The following is a 22,555-nucleotide window of genomic DNA, read 5'->3' as shown; positions in this document are numbered from 1 at the left end:
CCTGTGTGATGGAACCTTTAACCCCCTCGTACGACACGATAGAAACTTTTATTTGGCTGAGTTATGTGAGCCTGGGCCTTCCTCTGCATCTTTTCCCCTCAATCTTGCCCTCCAGGATGTTTAAAAAAATCAGTCGTGCCGTATCAGAGGGGCTACCGCTAAAACCGAAATTCGCAAATTGCGGGGATCTTTCTCCTTCACTCCAATGAAGGCGTAATTAGAGTGACAGAGAAAAATTCCCGCAATTTGCCAACTTCGATTTTCGCGGTTATAGCACTTATAGCCCAGACACTTCCCTACAAAACTTGAAAATAGCGTGTAACCACAGAATAAATAGGTACAAAAGATTCATTCTCTAACAAAACGCGTGTTACGATTAGGACAGATATGACCGCTAGGTGGCGACATGTTTAACGAATCCGAGAAATCCTACTCATGTGGTAGGTGTTATAACCTTGCGTCGAGCAGCAGCCATAGCGTTGACTAGACGCCACAGAAAACCGGTTGGTCTGTGCTAGACGCCGACGCTCGGGAGACGCTAGTATGGGGTGGTTCTGAAGTATGAAAGCATAATTTTATTGGTGCCTTCAGAGACCAGTGCCCTGTTTATCAAACGCGTGTAACTTGTAATACAAGTGGAAGTCCCTTTCTAACAAAAGCTGTCAAAAAGGGACTCGCACTTATATTACAAGTTACAAGCTTTTAATAAACAGGACACAGGTTCAGAATTGTCAACAAATAAAATATTTTATCAGAGTTAAATTAGGCACAGGTAAGTATATTAACAATTATTTAATCAAACGGAAATCAATGCGGTCAATACATTACAATAATAACAATTATGTATAATTTATCATGATTGCAACAATTATTTCGTTTTTTCTGTAAGTGATATGTTCACGCTAAATAAGTGGAATTGTGTCCCATGTCTCATTATATTTAGTGTCAATGTCATACAATAGACGAGTCTATTCAAGCTTTCACATTTAAGCATGTACGATGATCCTTGTCCCGGACAAAAGATAGGGGCGCCATAGCTTTGGCAATCAAACATGAAATAAGATCTACCAGTTCGTCCAAATGCCAAGTTCTTGGTAGGGCTGACTAACAGACCCAACTCATGACTTTCAAAGAAGTAATCTAATGCTTTGCTCAGGTTAAATCTATCTGGCAACATGTTGTACACGAAGCCGAATATTACGTTTTCGAATTTAGCGCTAAACGAATACGGGAACATGTCATCAAATTTGCCATCCAAATCTGCAACTGTTAGTTCATGATTTTCCGCTGTTCCGATCTTTTCTACACATTTTTTGTGATACCTGTCTCCGGCGTTGACGATGCCGTCCAGGAAGCCGCCGGTCCACGCGCTGAGGTGGCAAGCTTGCGACATCACTAAGGCGACCACATTAGTGGCTAAATATTGTTTACCACGATTATTCTCATCGAACTTGTCATCGACCGGGTGTACGGAGCCCCATAGTGAATATAAATCACCAGGGAATTCAATATCCCATTCTTTCCACAAAGTACGGGGCGTTTTACGTGGGAATCCTAAGTCGTTTGTTCCAATCATTCGGGACCAGGGTATGTACTCTACATTGAGCCAGTACATTTTTTCGTCTACCAAAGGACGTACCCTCCTGAGGTTTAAGTATGGTGAGTTTGGATTCTCGTCAGGTTTAAACAGAGGACTGAGTCTATAGTTGAGGGCTGAATGTCGCGGAGCAGTTTTTATTGATGTCAATTCGAAAGTGTAAAACGTGGGCGTGTCTACGGTTCTACCGGCAATTGTTTTTTTCAATCTGTTTATTAGTGCTTCTTGAGAACGGTACAGCGTCCATGAGGCGTATGGCCCGCATGACTTCGGTTCGACTCCAGTTCTCTCATAAGGTTCCTCCGTGGGAGACTCGTACGGATCGAACAAATGGTAGTACCCGTCGGAATGGCACACCACCAAACTGCACTGCGGGAAATGTATGAGGAAGTAACGAAGTCGTCGTGCTACGGCGCTTATATATTGTTCTATTTTCTTATCTGTATTGTTGTTTATTACTATTATTTTCTTTATGTTTACATTGATGAATTTCCCATCCACGATAACGTTTTTAATAACTCTTTTTTCGCATGGCGCTAAATTTGTTGCTTTTTCATATATTTCTACACCTTTCTCTATGCAGATGTCCACCATCGTGTGATCCCAAGTCCGGATAGGATGCATAGCGGCCATTAACATGGCCATTAGACTCACAAAATGACAGGCCTTCATGGTTGAACTTCCCGACCTGCCTTTGAGGGCGGTGGATCCTTCTATTTTGTAGACACCGTCACATTGGTAGTAACCAATTTTAATTTTACTCTTTGGTTCTTCGATTGTTATGGAGGATCTTTTTGAAGATTTCGGCGCAGGGGCGAGAGTCGATTTGGATTTCTGCGATTCTGGCGCCATTTTTTCGTAGTTGTAGTCCTCCGGGAGCTTGTAGCGAGTCTGCGCCATCAGCCGACGCACTAGAATTGCGCTCGCTATGAACTGTTGATCTTCTGTAGCCCCATCCTTGTTGTACATTATCCTGAAACCGAAAATTAATTTTATTAATCGAGTCTAAACGTCGTGTACACATCTTTTTGGCATTTGTCCGTGTCGGCATTTAATACCTTGACAGTAGTTATGGGTAAATTCAAAATCGATGAACCTCATTAGTATGAACCGGGAAGCTTACCCGCGACTTCCGGTTTCAATTTTTCAATGCACAGCTTGGCAAAAAAGAGTAGAAATTAAAAAGTGGCAACACAGTATTGTCGTCCCTTTTAAACCAATTTATATAAGAAAACGGGACGACACTACAGTGTTGCCACTTTTTAATTTCTACTCTTTTTTGCCAAGCTGTAAATCACCTGGCAACAAGATCATGTAGAGTTCTAAACCGCAACAAGCATGCCGCGCCTTTGTCCCTGTCGTCCCTCAGCCCCATGGCATCGCAGGGGCTGCCGTCGTAGAGGTAATAAAGGCCGTTTCTCGTGAAGAAAGCGCAGCTGTACGTAGACGTCGTGATGATGCCGCGGTCGTGCTTTGGGAAGAACTTCCGAGTTAAAATGTCCTCCATTTCCCACGTAGCCCCCTCGCCTACTACGTCGATGTTAGCGCTGTATACCTATACAAAACGAGAAAGCAAGGGGATTTAAAACCATAAGATATACATTTAACATTCGGTAGCAGATTTACGTTGGTGTTTTGAATATTTTTATGGTTCACTTTATACGAGTAGCGGGTGTAATAGCACTAATAAGAGTAATAACACGCTCGTTCGTTTTTTTTAGCATTAGAAAGAACTTGCAAGAAGGTAATCGATCTTGACATGTCTTTTAATTGGAAAACGCTTGTTAAAAATCTAAAACTATTACTTATGAAAGCAGAAGAATATAAATGATCGTATTAGATTCATAATTGTTACATATTTGCCGTAACTTATTTTTAAAATGTGTTTTTCAATTAAAAGACACATCTAGATTGTTTACCTCATTCTAATGTTAAAAAAAACGATGTATAGGTAATAGTATCTAGAATTTACTTCGTCGCAATATGTCGCAATAGGCCTTTAAATATGTATATTATAGGTACTGTCTTGGACTCTGGGAGCCTAACAAGAGAGACGAAAATAAGAATATCTATAAAAAAAGTTAAGTTACCTGATTCCCAATTCCAATCTTCGGAATAACATGGACAGGTGCAGTTTGGAATCTTTCCTTTTTGTTCGAATGCAACTGTTTACCAGATGTAACACCGAAGTCCACAATGGCTTTCGTCCACGTGTTGATTACATATTTGTAAGAAGTGACGATAGCCATGATAGACGCGAAGGGGAGAGCGTCGTTCTCGGAGATAGATGAGGAGCCTCTAATGATTTCGGTGTTGTCGGGGAGCGATTTGAAGTTGCTGGGTTGTTTGAGTTCCTGAGAGGGTGTGAGGGGAAGGGTGGCGTCGGTGAGGGGGGAGGCCATCTTCCTGCGGTACGCGCGGAGCTTGAAGCGGCGGTGCGCGTCCTCGGTGAGCAGCACGCGTCGGTCCACGCCCGGCGGCGGCGCCGCCTCCACTTCGGCGGGCTCGGTCGGGATTTCCAGTGGATGCAGCTGTATGATACATCGTTCATTAAATATAAAGCACTTATATCAGTATTAGATATTATAGCAATTAGAAATTGTTGGTAGTTTTCGTATGGTGCAGATTTTAGAAGAGAACGCATGGAATGTATGAGTGAATGGAATTATCGATGTGTAACAGATAGGTAAACCAATAAAGTGGTGACTCTGGCTGTATACCGATATATGTGTCCGTCAGTCACACAATGAGAGACATAAATAATTCGTTTCGTTCATTCCATTCGTGCCAGCTTTCGTGAATCGACCGGTATAATTGAGTTGTTATATTTTATTTTTATTGAAAGTCTTAAATTTGTTATAAATTAAAAGCAATGCATTCTCTTTTTGGACAACTTTCTCAATTTTTCATTGTGAACTATTCCCATCCCAAATTTGCTGTCTCTACCAAAGAAGCAGCTCTTTGGCCTTCTTTCGTGCCCATCTTCTACCTTGATATCGCCCTCTTCTTCCTTATCCGATATTGTGTAAGCCAAAAGTAACGTACCTCTTCGGCGGGCTCGGGCTGCGGGGACGGCGGCGGGGGCAGCGGTGGGGGGAGCTCCTCGGCCTTCCTGCGGGCCTCTTCCTCCTCCGCCTTCTGCCTCGCTATCCGCTCCTTCCTCGCCTCCTCGTCTTCTTCCTCTTCTACCGGTGGCTCCTCCTGCGAAAGCGAGTGATTAAATAAACAAGTTACGGCAATTTGTAATAAATATCTACATAAACTTGCGCCTTGTATAAATACAAACGACAGCGCAGGACTAGGTATTCCTCTTTTGTCTAATTATTAGGTACCTGTACCTACTTACATTTGGACAGATCGCCAACTTCGACATCCCACGATTTTGTTTACGTAGGTACCTAATAGCTCTCTGTTAATAGTTTTACCAATAAAATATTAAAATCATCAAACTCACCTCTTCTGCGCCACCTTCCGGGATCTGAAAATTATTTCAATAGTGTTAAATATCAAATTTTTCAAGTAAATATGTGGTCATTTTAAGGATTCCGTACATCAAAAAGAAAAAACGGAAACCTTAAAGGATCACTCGTGTTTCTGTCTGTCTGTATGTCCGTCTGTCACAGCCTATTTTTCGGAAACTACTGGACCAATTACGTTGAATATTGGTACACATATGTAAATTAGTGAACCAAAGATGGACATGTAATGAAAACAAATGAATTTTTAAACATGGGGGCACTTTTGGGAGGTAACGTAAAGTTTTTCAAACTATATCGTGAAGTTATACACCGTGTTTTTATTGAATTCCGTTAACTTCGGGGTATGGTTAAGTACGTTTAAGAGATCTAAATGGCATAGTTATATCTCAAAAAAAATTTTTTTTTTGCTTTTTTTAGAAAAAAAAATTAAGTTTCAAAAGTAATTAAATGTAGCATATAGCGTTGTTGTAACATGGGCATTACATTTAACTCAACCAAACAATTGAAGTCTGTGACATATCAATGTCATTTCGTACATCGATCGACCGAGATTGTACTTAAGTTTAGTAGCAAATGTCTGAACTCATTCTAAACACTAATCAATATGTAAACCGGCCCTAAGGCAAGTGTACACACTTGTAGAGGCCTTAAAGGAAAAAAATAAATTATTGATTATCTCCTAAATGGAGTTAATTAGAATACCGGTGTCTTTGAGAAAGTTACATGATTTAAGCTCAGGAATGCACCCTTGAAATTAACGGAAATAAAAAAAAACACGGTGTATACCTACCAAATGAAAGAGCTCATATTGAAAATTACCAATGTTTTTTTTTATAATTTTAAAATACATAGGTTAGAAGTTATTTAAGAAAATAGCCAAAAAATTCTCGTGAAATTTCATAAGCAGAATCGTTCACAATAATAGTTATTTACGATACAAGTGCGTAAAAGAGAACATTCGAAATGAGTGGCGATAAATTAAAACACGACCGAAGGGAGTGTTTTAAATCGACACGAGTTGCGAATTATCTATTCGCAAGTGTATCGTACAACGTTTTACAGTACATATGGCCCTTTAAATTTTTGACATCGCACGAAAAGTGCTATTTTACGCACTAGTGCGGAAAAATAGGACCATATGTACTGTAAAGATGTTTTTTGGTACTATCAGCTTTAGGAATTTTTCAAAATAAGAAACCGTAGAGGTTTGCTTGATCTACAGCTACAGCTCACACTTGACCAGGGCTCGGAACCGGTATTTTTTAAAAACCCCGATATAGTCCAATATTTTGAATTATTTTATGCTCTTTACTTAGGACTGAATCATATATTTAGGTAACAACTTTGTATTATATATTAGGTTGTCCCATGCAACTTATTTCTGTATGTAGCAAAAATACCGGTTTCCGACACCTGCACTTGACCACAGAATAATTAATAGTACTACCGTACAGAAAGGAAACTTCCTACAAAAACGAAGTTTGACAGCGGTTCAGGGTCGAATCCCCTGGCTGGTGGGCTGTCCCTTTCTAATATATGGCACTATCCCTTTCGGCTATTTAGGGTTGTCAAAAATCAAGATTATCTTATCTGTGGTCGTGCACGCAAAAGGAAGTCAAGTGGTGCCAACCCTAATAATTGCTCGGAGCAATGCTAAGCCGAGCGGAGCCGAGTTGGACGAAGTCAGGACACAAAACAGATAAGTACAGAAGTCAATCACATGTATGTACTTTACTTTTCATACCTACGGTCGGCGGTCGCTCTAGGGTTGCGATTGTTGCGAACTATGACTTATGCACAAAAAACTATCGTGGTAGTGGCACTCGTATCCATCGTATCGTATCTCGTATCTAGTTGTTTGATTTATTGTTGAGGATGAAACGGGAAGAATGGAAATATAAATTAATAATGACATTAATAACTCAAATAGCTATTTTCATTTTAATGTCATTGTTATATTACAGATTTGCCTCAGAAAATATCTTGCGATGATTTCGAGTTTGGCGAAATGCACGATTATTATATTTTAAAGTGTAATAAATTCGCATTCTCATGTACAATGTAATAAATTCGCATACGCATTCTCTCTGAAACCACTGGTAGCTTAAAAAACGACAATTCACCGGTTAATGTTGAATTTAAACAACCGTCCACTGTACAGTTATAATAACTTTTTGTTTTGTTTCTCCATTATTGCACAAAAAAGTTCACAGACGCGTGTCTCAAGCGGATGGCACTCGCGCTCGCACTGGTCCCAACTGGTCCGAGATATCGTGTCCGTGAGCACTGTCTACGTGTGCGTCGCTCGAGCGCGCTTCGTATGTAGATTGATTTCTGTACCTATCTCTTTTGTGGTCAGGAGTTTCGCACCCCTGACTTGACAGAGGCTTGGTTAAAAGGTTACCGGGGCCGGCGGCGGCGTGGGCGGCGGAGTGGGCTCGGGGCTGGGGTCGGGGTCCGGCACCTCGTTGCTCTTGTCGCGCGGCGCCGGCCACGGCGGCACCACCTGCGTCACCGACACCGTCGGCGAGTCCAGGTTCACTGTCCCCAACAAACGGTCGCATACAACCACTTTCTTTTTTATGGTTCCGCACACAAAGGGTAAAAACGGGACCCTACAGTCAGGGCCGTCTTAAACTATGCAGGGGGCACATAAGAATTTGGGGCCCTTTTGGAAGGTAAAGAAAGCTAATTAAGCTAACAATTTATTATGGGTAATCAAATGTACTGTTACTGTCTGTCCTTAGGGGTAAAGTTGCACTTTGCTATCAGTAATTCACATGTGAGGCAAAGTAATCAAATGCAAATTTTTAGCTGTTTTCTTATGTTTGCTGGAAGAATTGACTTTTAAATGATGATTTTGGATGATCAATATTTAATAACATTCATTTGAATTTGATTTGGTTTGGTTTTGTTTGTTATTTTACATTTAATATTTGCTTCGGGTTGGTGTGGTGAAAATTTTTGTGTTTCACTCGGGGGAAAATTTTGTTTAACCCTCTAGGTCAGTAAATGAATGTTCAAAAAACGTTGTAGAGGGAAATGCTAGGAACACAATTTTTGACTCCGTAACTTTGTTTAGTCTAGTTAGGAGGTCAACATATCAAAAGTCCCCGGCTGTAGCCCCGGTGCTGCGGGGAAGAGGGGGGTAAGAAGGTCGAATTTTTCGGTTTTTCATTGATATCTTGGAAACTTTGCATCTTAGCGACATGACTACTAAGACAAACCGAAAGCTCATAAAATTAGTTACAAGTTTTATTTCGATATCTTGAATAGTTTTTGAGATACCCGCTCTGGGGGTGCTGAATTCATTTATGGTATCACATTGACACTATTCCGAAGTAAAACCAAAATTAAAAACGATATATTTTTAAAAATCCCTCTTCACGCTTAAACCGCTGAACCAATTTCGTTGAAATTTTGTATAGAAATAGTTTCAGTCTCGACCCAGGACATAGGATGGTTTTTATAACCAAAAGCATCTTTTGAGGATGTGAAAACTGGGGTGGAAATTTGTATGAGGAGTCAATAACCGCTGAACCGGTTTAGGTGAAATTTAGGATGGTATACATCTGTGATTTAGATGAAAATGATACCTAACATGACTTCAAACTTTACCTTAAGCAGTATTTACCTCAGGAATTCAGTTTCGTCGACGAAGTTTAATTCCCCCGTACTCCATTTCACAACTTTAAAGGATGATTATTGAGATAAAAAGTATCTTATGTCCTGTCTTGGGACTCGAAATATCTGTATACCAAATTACAATTAAATCGGTTGAGCGGTTTAAGCGTGAAGAGGAATTTAAAAAAAAAAGGTATTTGTTTAAAGTTTATATGTTTTTTCTAAGGAATGGTGTCAATATGATACCAAAAATGAATTCAGCACCCCCGATATATACGAAAATGATACCAAACACGGCCTAGCAGCTTCACTAATGTAGATATCAAGATAAAATTGAAAGCCCTAAATAAACTTTCAAGAGCGGATATCTCAAAAACTATTCAAGATATCGAAAAACTTGACTGAATAAAACTTGTAACAAATTTTATCAGCTTTTGGTTTGTCTCAGTAGTCATGTCGCTAAGACGCAAAGTTTCCAAGATATTAGTGAAAAACCGAAAAATGAGACCTTCTTTCCCCCTCTCCACCCCCAGCACCGGGGCTACGGCCGGGGACTTTTGATATGTTCACCTCCTAACTAGTCCAAACAAAGTTACGGAGTCAAAAATTGTGTTCCTAGCATTTCCCTCTATAACTTCTTATTTCTTGGCCTACTCGGGCTTTGTAACCCTCGCAACGCTCAAGATTCCACTTTTCGAACCACTCGCTACGCTCGCGGTTCAATTTTGGAATCTTTAGCTCGTTCGGGTTACTCGGGTATTACTATTACCACGAGCGGTTAAACAACAACTTTGCCCCCTTTTAAAACAAATAACTATTTTTAGGTTTCCGCACCCAAAGGGTAAAACCGGGACCCTACAGTATATATGTATTTGTACAATTGGGTGACACATAAATAATTACCGACTCTCTCCTCCAACGGGTCCGGCGGCATATTCTTGTACTTCAACGGTATTGGGGGCACATAGCCATCTTGTATACTGTCGACCAAGGACACGATGTCTCCCATTCGCTCTTCATCTATTTTGGGCTGAAGAAAACAAGTTTATTTTATTACCGCTGCCGTAAAAAAATACGCTAATTCTTGGGACTAGTTGCCAAGCGGACCCCAGGCTCCCATGAGCTGTGGCTAAAATGCCGGGATAATGCGAGGAAAAAAATTAAGGCGTTTACTTGAAGGAAACGCGTTTAAAAGAAAATCTGGGCTACTAGCGTTTTTCTCGAACAACGAACAAAATTCATAATTTCATCGACTAAGCAGCGATTGCTTTTAGTTTCAGCAACCAATAATGGTTTTTAGTGTTCCGTACAAAACTTTGTTTACGGAACACTTATGGGATCACTTCGGTCTTGCAAATCAGTTAAATACGTTTTTCTCAGAGACCGTTTGACATAGATACCTAAAATTTGGAACAGTTATTTATTTCTAAGATTGAAAATCAAAGTAATATACGCTCGTGGACGGAATAGTTCCTATGACAGAATTAGCCACATTGACTATGCCCTACACCTAGCCGCAAAATTGCAAAATTGGATCGTCACAATGACTGAATGTTTGTGTGTGAAATGCCGTGCGTTTCATAAAAAACGAATGTTCGAATCGGACCAGGCGTGGCTCACTCCGCGATTTCGTCGCTTTGCTACAGGTAGCAAAAAGTACATCCGTTCGACCCCAATTTTGGGGTTTTCCATAAGCCGCGCGTGGCGCTGTCGCCACCTAGCGGCCATATCTGTGCTGATCGTGACAGACGCATTTTGTTAGAGAGTGAGTCTTCTGTACCTAGTACTATTATTTATTCTGTGATCGGACTTAAAATTACGGGCAAGTTAAAAAGAAAATGCTATCTAATAGTGTGACTAAACATTAAAGTTAACGTTGATATATAGTCACCTCCTCGGCAGCCTTCGATTTGTTTTTGATGACGGCGACAGAACTGACAGAAGGCATGACGTCGTGGACAACCTCCCTGCTGTCCCCTCTGGACTTCGTGGCGTGTAGCACCGTTCGCTTAATTTTCTTTCCTTTGGGCATATTTTCGTCACTCAATGTACATACCAGCGCCGTCTAAAATAAGACAAACAGATTAGATATTGCAGCTGCTTAAGAGCCCTAGCTTCAACGTGCACAATAGCGCCGCAGCTAAATAATCGTGATTATTTAAATTTAACGAAAGATATTAAAAAAAGGGGGCCGCTACGTACTGTATTGTGTATTTACGTACCTTTTGAATACATCCAACTAGTTTTTATGTTGCTGGATTGGTCGATCTAGGAACTTAAAACAAAAACGGCCGTTTTAACTTTGGACGCATATATTGACAAATCCAGCAACATAAAAACTAGTTTGATGTATTCAAAAGTTACTTAAATACACAATACAGTACGTAGCGGCCCTCTTTTTTCAATATCTTTTGTTAAATTTAAATAATCACGATTATTTAGCTGTGGCGCTAGTGTGTACGTTGAAGGGCTCTTAAAATCATTTCTACGGCGTAAAAAATACAGACAAACAACATACCTACTTAGTAAATTGTATGAATTTTGTAAAGTTACCTTGGGTTGTTTCTTTTTCAGTTTCAAAACTTTAAAGGCATGAATATAAAACTGAGTCGTGGGCGGCATGTAGTCCCAGTTTTTAATTAACATTTCCGCCATACTTTCCGGGTTGAGCAGCATCCAGCAGCACGCTCGCCCCGATTTGAAAGACCTCGATCCGTCGACAGTGCGCGGGTAAGGATCAAACAAGTAAAACATTTCCTTTTGTCGCCAGACTGCCATATAATATTTATCAAACTCCAGTATACCACTATTGTATTCATGACTAAAGAAATCCACCAAACCAGACCTGATATTAAATATGCATTCTTTGGGCGTAAACAGTTGCCCTTTAACCCGCTCACGGTAAATGATGATCTCGCATGAATAAGGCCCGAGCGTAATCACATTCGGAATGTTATCAATAGTCAAGTCAATCAAGACTTTGGGGTGTACACATTCACGGTACAACTTATTACCTAAACGCAATATTTTATCTAGCGTCTTTGAAAACCAAGTGTTGGGAGGAGATATCTTGGCGTAGGTCATAGCCACGACGGCTATCGGCACGGCCTGGCGATATTTCGCTTCTTCGAAACACCGTTCGCCGAGATGCATATTGGCATTGACTATAGCGCAATTTTCATTCATTATTCTATAACCCAGCATTGCTTTTTCAGCCTGAGTTAGTTCTGGGTCCGACTCGAAGTCTTCATCTGCTGTTTCTTTAACCATTCTCAATACTTTGAGCGATGCCAGTACGTATTTCTGATCGTCTAAGATGGAACGAGACAGCAGCACTTCGGCTACAGACTTTAGGTCCACGACGTTCATGAGAGCAGCGCCACCGTTCGCGTAGTTGGAATATGCCCGCGAGTCTCTACCAGCGGGGTCAAATATGTAATAGCAAACTTTGTCCTTCCAGATCACTAATTTTAAAACCCTGAAAAGGCAAAAAATTAAGGACACCTGGTTCTACTAAAAAATCCCCTCTATACGTCACAAAGTTTCCACTATTTTTATTACCTTGTCAATAAAATCCCGGCTCTGTGATCCTTAAAGAACGCTATTAACCCTCTACATAGGTTATAAACAGTTGGATCTTTGGACATCGTGTAGCCGATTACGTCGGGTTCACCCAACAATACTTGCATTTTCTTGCCATTCAGGACCAAAGTTTGTTTCTTTCCATAAGGCAACACTTCGCACATGCCTAATATTGCTGAATGATCATGAACTTTTTCCAAACATTGTAAATACCTAAAGAAAATAACACTGCTCATTATTTTTCTTTTAGGGCCTCGGCCACCAAATGCTTAAGTATATAGTCGGTGCGAAAGAAACTTTCCAATATTAGAAGAAAATAAACTAAACCCAGTTCAAATAAGGTTTTTCAAGTGAGTGGGCATCATCATCATCATCATTTCAGCCTATATATATATACGTCCCACTGCTGAGTACGGCCTCCTCTCATGCGCGAGAGGGCTTGGGCTATAGTCCCCACGCTAGCCCAATGCGGATTGTGGGGGTGAGTGGGCATAATCATCTTGAAATTTCTTCTCGAGTACCTACGTTCATCAAGCCAAGCCGGTCGAAGGCTTCTGTCATTTTGGCGTCGATAGGATACGAGGAATTGTGTACCAGAGCATAATTCCCACATAAAAATATAAACAATTGAACTATTAAAGCTCCTTGTTGCACAGCGGTGACCATTGATAATTCGTCAAATAGCTGGTCCAACAAGTAAATATTGACGCTAGTTACAGATGTAGTAAATAATCCTTTCCCATCGTATTTTCTTGGAAACATTCGTATTTGCTATCCTACTTCAGTGGTCTCATTACTTTTTGTACTTTTGCTTTTGGATTAACGTTTCCGCGAAAATACCTACGATGGGAAAGAATTATGTATTACCATCTTTACTTATCGACCCGGAAAGATGTAGGAAAATGTCAGTATCATGGGCCAATTGTAAACATGCCAAGAGGCTCCTCAAATGCCTCGGAGAAAATATTGTAATCATATCATTGTCTCTAATCAGGGGCGTATTTTAAAATTTCGCGCCCCGGGCCAATACGTTTCGCCGCACCAGTCAAGGAAGAAAAACAAAATGCAATTCGCCAGGGGCGCCTTACGGCCCATATGCCGCCCCGGGCCATAGCCCGGATGGCCCTAGGGTAAATACGCCCCTGTCTCTAATCAGGGATAACAGCATCATCATTATCGATATTAACGAAGGCCCTATTGGACAATCAATTGCGTGTACACACCATACGTCTCCGGAGTCTACGAGACTGTCTATTAACTTGGAAGTCCATTGCTTCGGGTGGTAGTGGAACGCCAGGCAATACGCCATCACACTCATTGTTAGTGCTTGTCGTCCTCTAGATTTTCCCCCTAAAAACGAATTCGATTACATCGGAATGAGAAGGTATAACGCTAGTAATAGGTACCTAGTAGTAACGCTAGGGAGTAGTAATGAGTCGTGGCTCATGACGTAATAGGGTACAGCCTGGCAAAAAAGAGTAGAAATTAAAAAGTGGCAACACTGTAGTGTCGTCCCTTTTAAACTTATGTATAGAACGGGACGACACTACAGTGTTGCCACTTTTTAATTTCTACTCTTTTTTGCCAGGCTCTGTACTAGGCTTATGGCGTATGGCATGGTATAGTCGTAGGTCATGGGCCATATTTAGGGTAATACCTATATTTTACATTATTATTTGTTCTTCCTGCTGAGGGGATAAGTTGCATGTGAGACACGAGATAAAAGTTTATTTTGCACTTCGCTCCTTTCGCTGCACTTATGATTTTAACACATTCATTGCCACCCAGCCAAACAAGACGTCCGCGCCAGGCGACAACAATTTCGTCATATAAACAGTAGGTATTAGTACCACGATCCCGACTATCGGGTCGCCCGGCCTGGGAACGAAATCATAAAATACCCGATAGGGCGATCGAAAGTCGGGTTTTCGGCACTGAATATAAATTAGAATTATGAGCGTAGCGAGAATTATAGGTACAGGATCTTTTCAGGTAGCTCGGGACTCAAAACTAGCAATCGCAGCAAAAACGAACTTTTGCTCTCTTATTGTACAAATAAAAACCCCCTATAAAATCCCCTGACAACAATGTAAGGTACATTACTACTACTTTTATTAGACTTACCAAATTTGCTGTCATACATGTTAAAGGATCCTTTCAATATGCCATAAGGTATAATAATTTTGTTCTTAGTGCACGGCAAAACCGTCAATGAATGGGTTTCCAACATTCCTTTTTTTAAATTACATGGTATAAACGCCTGTGAAAGAAAGTAGGGTGCAATTCATAAATTACGTCATTTCAAATTGGGGGGGGGGGGGAGGGTGGGTCTGGACATCGGATGATGGTAGCATGACGTAGGAGGAAACGGGGGGATGATATTGGGGGGGGGGGGGGGTCAAAAATCGATGACGTAATTTGTGGACATCCCCTAGGCAGTGCGACTTACTGTCTATAACCGAAATATAAATTTATTATACACATACCTACATACTCATGGACAAATTTAGGGGAACGCAAAAAAAATGTTTAATTAATGGATTACCTAAGATTTCAGAATTATTAGTAATTAACCTTTTATTTGCGTTTCTTTAAATTTGTCCACGAGTGTAGGTATTTAAATAAATATTTGAATTAGGTATTTCAGACTGAATTCTGGAGTCCATACCATTGACGCTATTTTTTCAACACTTCTGATAGGATAGAACATGTAAAACGGCTGCCATGAATTAATTACTCACGTGTTCTGGTCTAGGTATATCATCAAAACCGCATTCATCGTCGTCTTTACCACGTCGTGACGTTCCTTTCGCTCTGGGCTTACTATCGGTCGTCCTAGATGTTAGGGACCTAGACCGGGACCGAGACTGAATCCGGTTTCTGAAACATCAAGTCATGTTTGTAATCTTCACCTATTTACACATTTCAATCACATTCTAATAGACCCAGAAACACATTCTAATAGAAAGGCCCAGTTGCACCAACCAGATTTAACAGACCGATTAACATCAAACAGGTGTCAATCAAAAAACTGTCACAGACGATTTGGTGCAACCTAACCTAAGAGCTCTCCCCGGAAATGGTACATGATAATGAGAACAATGAAACTACTATTTGGGGTCATCCATTAATTTCAACACACGTTTAGGGGGGAGGGGGTCGAGAAAATGTGACATGTTGTGACAGGGGTGGGGGGGAGTCACAAACTTTGTGACGTCACTCTTAACTTATTTAAATTATTTAATTCGCTGTATAGTTAAATAACAAGTTTATGGAACGATAATCATTTTTATTCGTTTAATTTTCTTTCCTAATCAGTTTTGGGTTATAAAATTACTAATATTTATTTTTTCATAAATATCAAAAATAGGTACAACGTGCTTAATTCGATTTGCCGATTTCGTTGAAAAAATGTGACGTCACACCACGGGGAGGGGTTTGCCACAAATATGACCAAGTGTGACAATGGGGGGATTGATCCCAAAAAACCTAGAAATTCGTGTGATGTAATTAATGGATGACCCCTAATTGCTATACATGTAATACTATCCTTATTACTGGACAGGGAGTCTGCCAATTGATTTAAAATTCAATCCAATAATAGAACCTACTTAACCTTTTGGATGCCAATGACCGATATGTCCGCACCGCAGGTTCAACGCCAAAGACCGATTAATCGGTCACAGACTACAGAGCAACATAGGCCTACGTGCATATGCATAAACTTCAATTTCAGTTTTAACACTTCGGTGACGTGTGACAGCGTCCGAGTGACAGCTTTTGTGTTTGACACGTCGTCGAAAAGGTTAAATTCTCTATCTAAGTAGTCGTGAGAAAAATAAGAATACATTTTAGATTTTTACCTTTTTAACATTCTACAAGCTGCTCGGCGTTTCATGGCCTGATACTTGCTAAAATAGAAACGTATCTATATGAAAAGTGGGTTAAGTTTTTTTTTATTAAGTTAAGGTTATGGGTCTTTATTACCGGCATTTCTTTCTGGGACACGTTTTGCTCTTGCACACCCTGAAAAACAAAGGCAGCATCAAAACGAAAATGTTATCTTATATTAGAAAAATATAGAAATAGAAAAATGTTAGAACCATTGACATGCATATGTAGGGACTGGCTTTACGGGCTTTACTGGCTTTACTGGCTTTAATAATGAGGCATGACAGGGGCCAGAACAGTGCTGTGACACCGGTACAATGCGATTACTTGATGAGTTCGCATCACGCGCACGATTGGTTGATGAGATCGCATTACGTGCGCTATTGCTCGCAACTAGTTGCGTTAGACTGCACGATTGGCTGGAATTCATGAGTAACACCGCTGAACTAGTATTTATTTTTAGTGCCCGTAAGGTCCGTCCTTAGATATAATACGTCAATAGTTAGAACGAAAAAGAAAACAAACATAAATAATGTTATCTTACCCTTTCTTATGACAAGGTTTCAGTTTCATTTGTGTTTTACTGAAAATACAAAACGAAATGAATTAACGAAAATGCTGAATAGTGTCTACCGTGATTGGATAGGAAGTAACTATATTTACATTGGCAGTTTTCCCGGCATGTGCACAACATCGGGGACAAACGATTTGTTTTGGTTGATTACGATACCGCTATGAGGTTTAAACAATCTGAAAAATAAAAATAAAAACATTTGTTACAAAAAAATATAATAAATAAAACCACTTGAGAACACGTCGCTAAAACTATTCAAACCATTGACATAATTATATATCTTACTCGTGTCCAGATTTGGCAGGCAGAGGGGGCCTCCATTCTCCCGGTTTCACTTTAGCCTCTTGAGCTCGAATTACCTCTCCACTAGTTCTAGGGCTTCCCATCTACATGGAACCAAATAAAAATATAATTACTCTGCCCGCGCTAACTTTGCTATAAGCTCCATAGCACTTGGCATGAAAACTTAGGGTCGTCCACTATCTCTTTGAAGAAACAAAATGAGTTTTTCCTATTGTATTTCCTAACCAGCCATGTTCTAAGCATTGTACACTCAGCTGCATGGTAACTTTATTACATCAATTCCATTCATAAAATTGTCATGCACTTTTACATCTCGCTGTAGATCTAGACACGCGGCAGCGTGTCAAGCCAAGTTCAAGCAAAGGAACTGGCTAGCCAGCGCTGAGTGTAATATTACACGAACCACTTGGTGCCACTTTTGACCCTTCTATAACTCAAAACATCTTTGACGTAAACACATAAAACTACGTGTGTTTAATTATATCCATAAGGATATCTAGAAGCCCAAATTTCATGAAGCTAGCTCAAACGGTTATAAAGGTATGAAGGTCAAAAAGTCGTAAATTTTAAGACTGACTTATGACTTATAGTACCTAAACCTAACCTACTTCCAGATGACCTAGAAGGATGAAATTTGGAATCCAGCTTGGTTATTGTGTGTAACCATAGGAAAAAATCTAAAAATAAAATAAAGTTACAAAATAGGGGGGGTCCCCATACAAAAAAAACACTTTTTATTGGGACTGACATATAAGTACCTAAACCTAACCTACTTCCAGATGACCTAGAAGGATGAAATTTGGAATCCAGCTCGGTTATTGTGTGTAACCGTAGGAAAAAATCTAAAAATAAAATAAAGTTTAAAAATAGGGGGGGTCCCCATACAAAAAAACCATTTTTTATTGGGACTGATATAAGTACCTAAACCTAACCTACTTCCAGATGACCTAGAAGGATGAAATTTGGAATCCAGCTCGGTTATTGTGTGTAAGAGTAGGAAAAAATCTAAAAATAAAAAAAAGTTAAAAAATAGGGGGGGTCCCCATACAAAAAAATATTTTTTTATTGTAGCGTTGGAACCGTTACAAGCAGATATTTGAAACTACCCCAATATATGTATTATTATATTTGCTATATTAAAATAAAGTTAAGTCAAAAAATAAGTGGTGTCCCCATACAAAAAACTTTTAATACGCTCTAAACAACCGGCCAACGGTGTGTCGTCGGCGGCGCGCGGTACCACATAATTATACAAAGAACAGAAGTAAAAACCATACAGCGGAAACACAAGAAAAAACATTAAATCTCAATACCTGCCTAGTTTTCTTTACAAAAAGTATTGATATCCCACCAAAAACATAAATGTAAAAAAGGAGAGCCAAGTTCAATACAAAAATTATGCTTGGCTGTGGGGCTCGCCGCAAAAAGAATGGAGATCTAAATGAGTGCCACTGCCAAGTTCTATGCAAAATCCAAATATGTATTTATAGGAACAAAATAACATTATAAACAAGTATTAAACTCTATTTCTTTGCTTTATTGGATACCTATAACAATTGCTGTTATTTAAAAAAATGTGAGATCTTAAATTAGGTTAGATTTGGCTTGGCCAAGTTTTATCAGAATTACAATATATATAAAATGATTGATATAATGAAAACTGGCCAAGCCAAATCTAACCTACTTTAAGATCTCACATTTTTTAAATAACAGCAATTGTTATAGGTATCCAATAAAGCAAAGAAATAGAGTTTAATACTTGTTTATAATGTTATTTTGTTCCTATAAATACATATTTGGATTTTGCATAGAACTTGGCAGTGGCACTCATTTAGATCTCCATTCTTTTTGCGGCGAGCCCCACAGCCAAGCATAATTTTTGTATTGAACTTGGCTCTCCTTTTTTACATTTATGTTTTTGGTGGGATACCTACTTACGAGAATTCAAGAAAATAAAACGTCCGTTTTGAGATTTCCCACCAGGCACTTCAGATTCAAGCATCAAAATCAAAATAAACTTTTCAACACACCAGCTCGGAAAGGCTTACTTTGCACTTCAAAAACGGATAGCAAAGTTGATTCACATGTGAGGCAAAGCAATCAAATGCAAATTTTGAGTTGTTTTCTTATGTTTATGGCTAGTAGAATTGACTTTTAAATGATGATTTTGGATGATAAATATTTAATAACATTCATTTGGATTTGATTTGGTTTGATTTTGTTTGATATTTTACATTTTAATATTTGCTTCGGGTTGGTGTGGTGAAAAATTTTGTGTTTCACTCGGGGGCAAAATTTTGTTTAACCCTCGTGCTTTGAAACCCTCGCAACGCTCAAGATTCCATTTTTCGAACCACTACGCTCATTGTTCAATTTTGGAATCTTTCGCTTGCTCGGGTATCAATATTAGCACGAGCGGTTAAACAACAACTTTGCTCCCTTGTAAAACAAATAACTACTTTTTACTTACATCAAGAATAAAATCATCGGAATCGGTGTGTTTCACGATGGGAGCCGGAGTCGTCAGGTGGATGTCGCCCGGCATGAGGTCGTAGTACCGGACTTTCTTCTTGTACTTCTTTTGGCCCGACGCGAGGACATCCTCCTCTGATGAGGAGCCGAAATCGCGGCTCATGAAAATATTTCTGTTCAATACAAAATATATTACGTGATTATACTTGTTGCAAAACCAACTAAATATGTCTGTCTGATGATAGTTATTTAAGAAATCAAATAGTAAGTAGGTACTTTAGGGTAGGTAGGCCTATGTCCGGCACGGGACGTACTCTGGCTGATATGATGATGATTCAGAAAAAAAGTAACAATCTTTAGAAAAAAATATTATGGTAAGTACTACGGGGGCGGGTGTTATATTGATAATAGTAATTTAATAGATGCAAGTCGGCCAAAACTAACGAACGCAGCATGATCCACTGTAGGTTTTAAAACGACGATCACATAACAATACTCTTGTATATCTTTTTTAAAACGGTATAAAATGTACAAATCACAAAATTAAAAGTATAGGTAACACAATCGACAGTGTCATCTCTATAGTGATCTCTTCCGGACAATTTTTGAGTAGCGGATTAACTGCGACAAAGATTCAGAATTGATAAAGTGACGAAGAAACCAAATACGTAGCCTAAACAAACCTACCTAGCCTTGTCGTCATAATCTTCTACGGGACAGTGGGTTATGTAGCGTAATCTGGAATAATAAAATAAATTGCATTAGCTTGCTTGACATATATCTTTCATACAGCTCTTTTGTAAAAATCAAGCCTAAGGGTAAAGGGTAGGGGTTTGGGGTCGGCTCTCCTAGTTATATTTGGCCAGGCTTCACGGTCCTGGGTCGTCTCAGGTGTGATTTGGGCTTCTTCCATATCCCTTTTCACTGTTGCCAGCCATGTCAGTCGGGGTCTTCCTCGTCGTGATTGCGCGGGGAACATATCTAGCACCTTACGTGTCATGTGTTCGGATTCTCGGCGCATGACATGTCCAAACCATCGGAGTCGCCCTTCGGTTAATTGTCCTGCGCAATAAGAGCGAAAAAGTCGTTCGGCTCGCAACGGCTGGCGCCTGCCGACGCGTCGAAGGCTTCTTCGCTCTTATTGCGCAGACAAAGCTATTTCCTATCGGCTTTTGCCGATTGCGCGTCGATATATCTGGGGAGACCCGGAGTCTAACTAAAAGTGGCGTCTATACAAATCGATTCCTTTCCTACCAGTTTTCCCAATGACATGAGCATGAGCAGTTTATCCTACAGATCGAGCACCAGGAGCTCTGGTATGGCTAGCCATTGTTTTTAGCACGCCGCTACTGTTAATGTAATAAAGATGGCGGTTGGTACCCAGAGTTACCAAAAGTTGGTGGTTAGGATTAAACCTCGTTTAAACATTTCTGCGTTTTTATTGTCAATTACCTAATATATGTAAGTATACAGGAGTGTAGTATGTTACCACGTATTTAAAACAATAATTATTTTAAGGTAGGTAGGTAATTAGGTCATTTAAACTAAACAGCATTTGTTTTTACCTGGTGTGCATTGAAGGTTTCATCGGTACGCAGGTGTCCTTGAAGTGACGCGGTTTAAACGGCTTGGTTTTAAATTTCGTTGGGACTTTAATCTTTTTCGACTTGTTGATTTCCGCTTTAAAAAAATAATAAAGGCAAGGGGTTAATTTATATTAAGTAATAGATAACTAAATGGCAAATTATAATTATTATAAAGTTAGCAATTCGGGCTAACCATATGGTACGCGCGTATGGTATACGCGTTAAGAGCCCATCAACGTGCACACTAGCGCCACTGGCAAATAATCGAGATTATTTAAATTTAACGAAATACATTTACAAAAGGGGGCCGCTACGTACTGTATTTTGTATTTAAGTACCTTCCTTTTTCATTTTGGACGCATAGATTAACGAATCCAGCAACATAAAAACTAGTTTGATGTATTCAATGCCTAATAGTTTCGTTTTTTTTAGCATTAGAAAGAACTTGAAAGAAGGTAAGCGATCTTTACATGCCTTTTAATTGAAAAACGCTTTTTAAAAATCAGTATCTATTACTTATGAAAGCAGAAGAATATAAAAGATCATATTAGATTCATAATGTTACATATTTGCCGTAATTTATTTTTAAAATGTGTTTTTCAATAAAAAGAGACATCAAGATTGTTTACCTTATTTCTAATGCTAAAAAAACGAACTATAAATACAAACAACAGTACGTAGCGGCCCCCTTTTTTAAATAACTTGCGTTAAATTTAAATAATCTCGATTATTTAGCAGTGGCGCTAGTGTGCACGTTGATGGGCCCTTAATACTAATGTTTTGTGCGCGTACCCCACTGCAGAGAACGGCCAAGCGATATTATATGATATGAAATAACTCACATAGAATTTCATTGTAGGTAAGTGCTTGGATGACATCGCTTACGTCAATGGGCTCGGCGCGCTTGTGCTGTTGATGTTTGCAGACTTTCTGGAGATGAGGAGGACATTTGCAAGTACTGAAACAGTTGTATATTATATATAATTAATTAATATTATTATGTATATAAAGAAACATTAAATAAAAGGAACCGGCGATTCCAGAGCGCATCGCTTCATGCCACTTCGGGCGAAGTTAGTGGAGAAACTTCTGCTTAACCTTTTACGTCGTTGCTACGGATCCCAGACTTGAAGTTTACCAGGCAGCACATCATAGGCCTTTCAGTCTATTGCAGACTATACAAACAGTGTCAGGCAGGGCGACAACGTTTTTCATGGCTGTATAAGCCAGCAGCAGCACACAGTCACAATAAAATGTGTGTACGTATTTTCTGCATAGTTTCAGTTTGAACCGAATCATAAAACAAATAAGTAGATTAGTTTTTACGATATAAATGGACCACAAAACTTACCCTTTCTTTTTGCTCATTTTTTTGCAGTTTTGTATATTATTTTATAAAAATATTTACAAGTAATTTCAATGACATTTAAGTCATGCCATTTATGAC

The 22,555-nt window shown here is 39.5% G+C and overlaps 1 protein-coding gene across 1 annotated transcript; it reads right to left on the bottom strand.

Annotated features, from left to right (window-relative positions):
• Positions 1–773: 773 nt before the first annotated feature.
• Positions 774–22,491, bottom strand: LOC134675112 (uncharacterized). Its single transcript, XM_063533275.1, has 23 exons — positions 22,460–22,491; positions 21,951–22,066; positions 21,088–21,202; positions 20,210–20,260; positions 19,521–19,695; positions 17,033–17,133; positions 16,837–16,923; positions 16,718–16,756; positions 16,270–16,308; positions 16,146–16,193; positions 15,024–15,162; positions 14,407–14,542; positions 13,506–13,632; positions 12,262–12,495; positions 11,254–12,178; positions 10,628–10,765; positions 9,604–9,730; positions 7,481–7,617; positions 5,052–5,075; positions 4,643–4,798; positions 3,688–4,128; positions 2,896–3,152; positions 774–2,570 (listed from the first exon to the last, which is right to left on the bottom strand). Exons 1-23 carry the CDS (start codon positions 22,474–22,476, stop codon positions 869–871), a joined length of 5,331 nt encoding a protein of 1,776 aa, XP_063389345.1. The 5' UTR covers positions 22,477–22,491; the 3' UTR covers positions 774–868.
• Between the last annotated feature and the right edge of the window lie 64 nt (positions 22,492–22,555).

The sequence above is a fragment of the Cydia fagiglandana genome, chromosome 2, assembly GCF_963556715.1.
Source record: "Cydia fagiglandana chromosome 2, ilCydFagi1.1, whole genome shotgun sequence".
Classification (NCBI taxonomy): Eukaryota; Metazoa; Arthropoda; class Insecta; order Lepidoptera; family Tortricidae; genus Cydia; species Cydia fagiglandana.
This window is presented reverse-complemented; position numbering and strand designations above follow the sequence as displayed.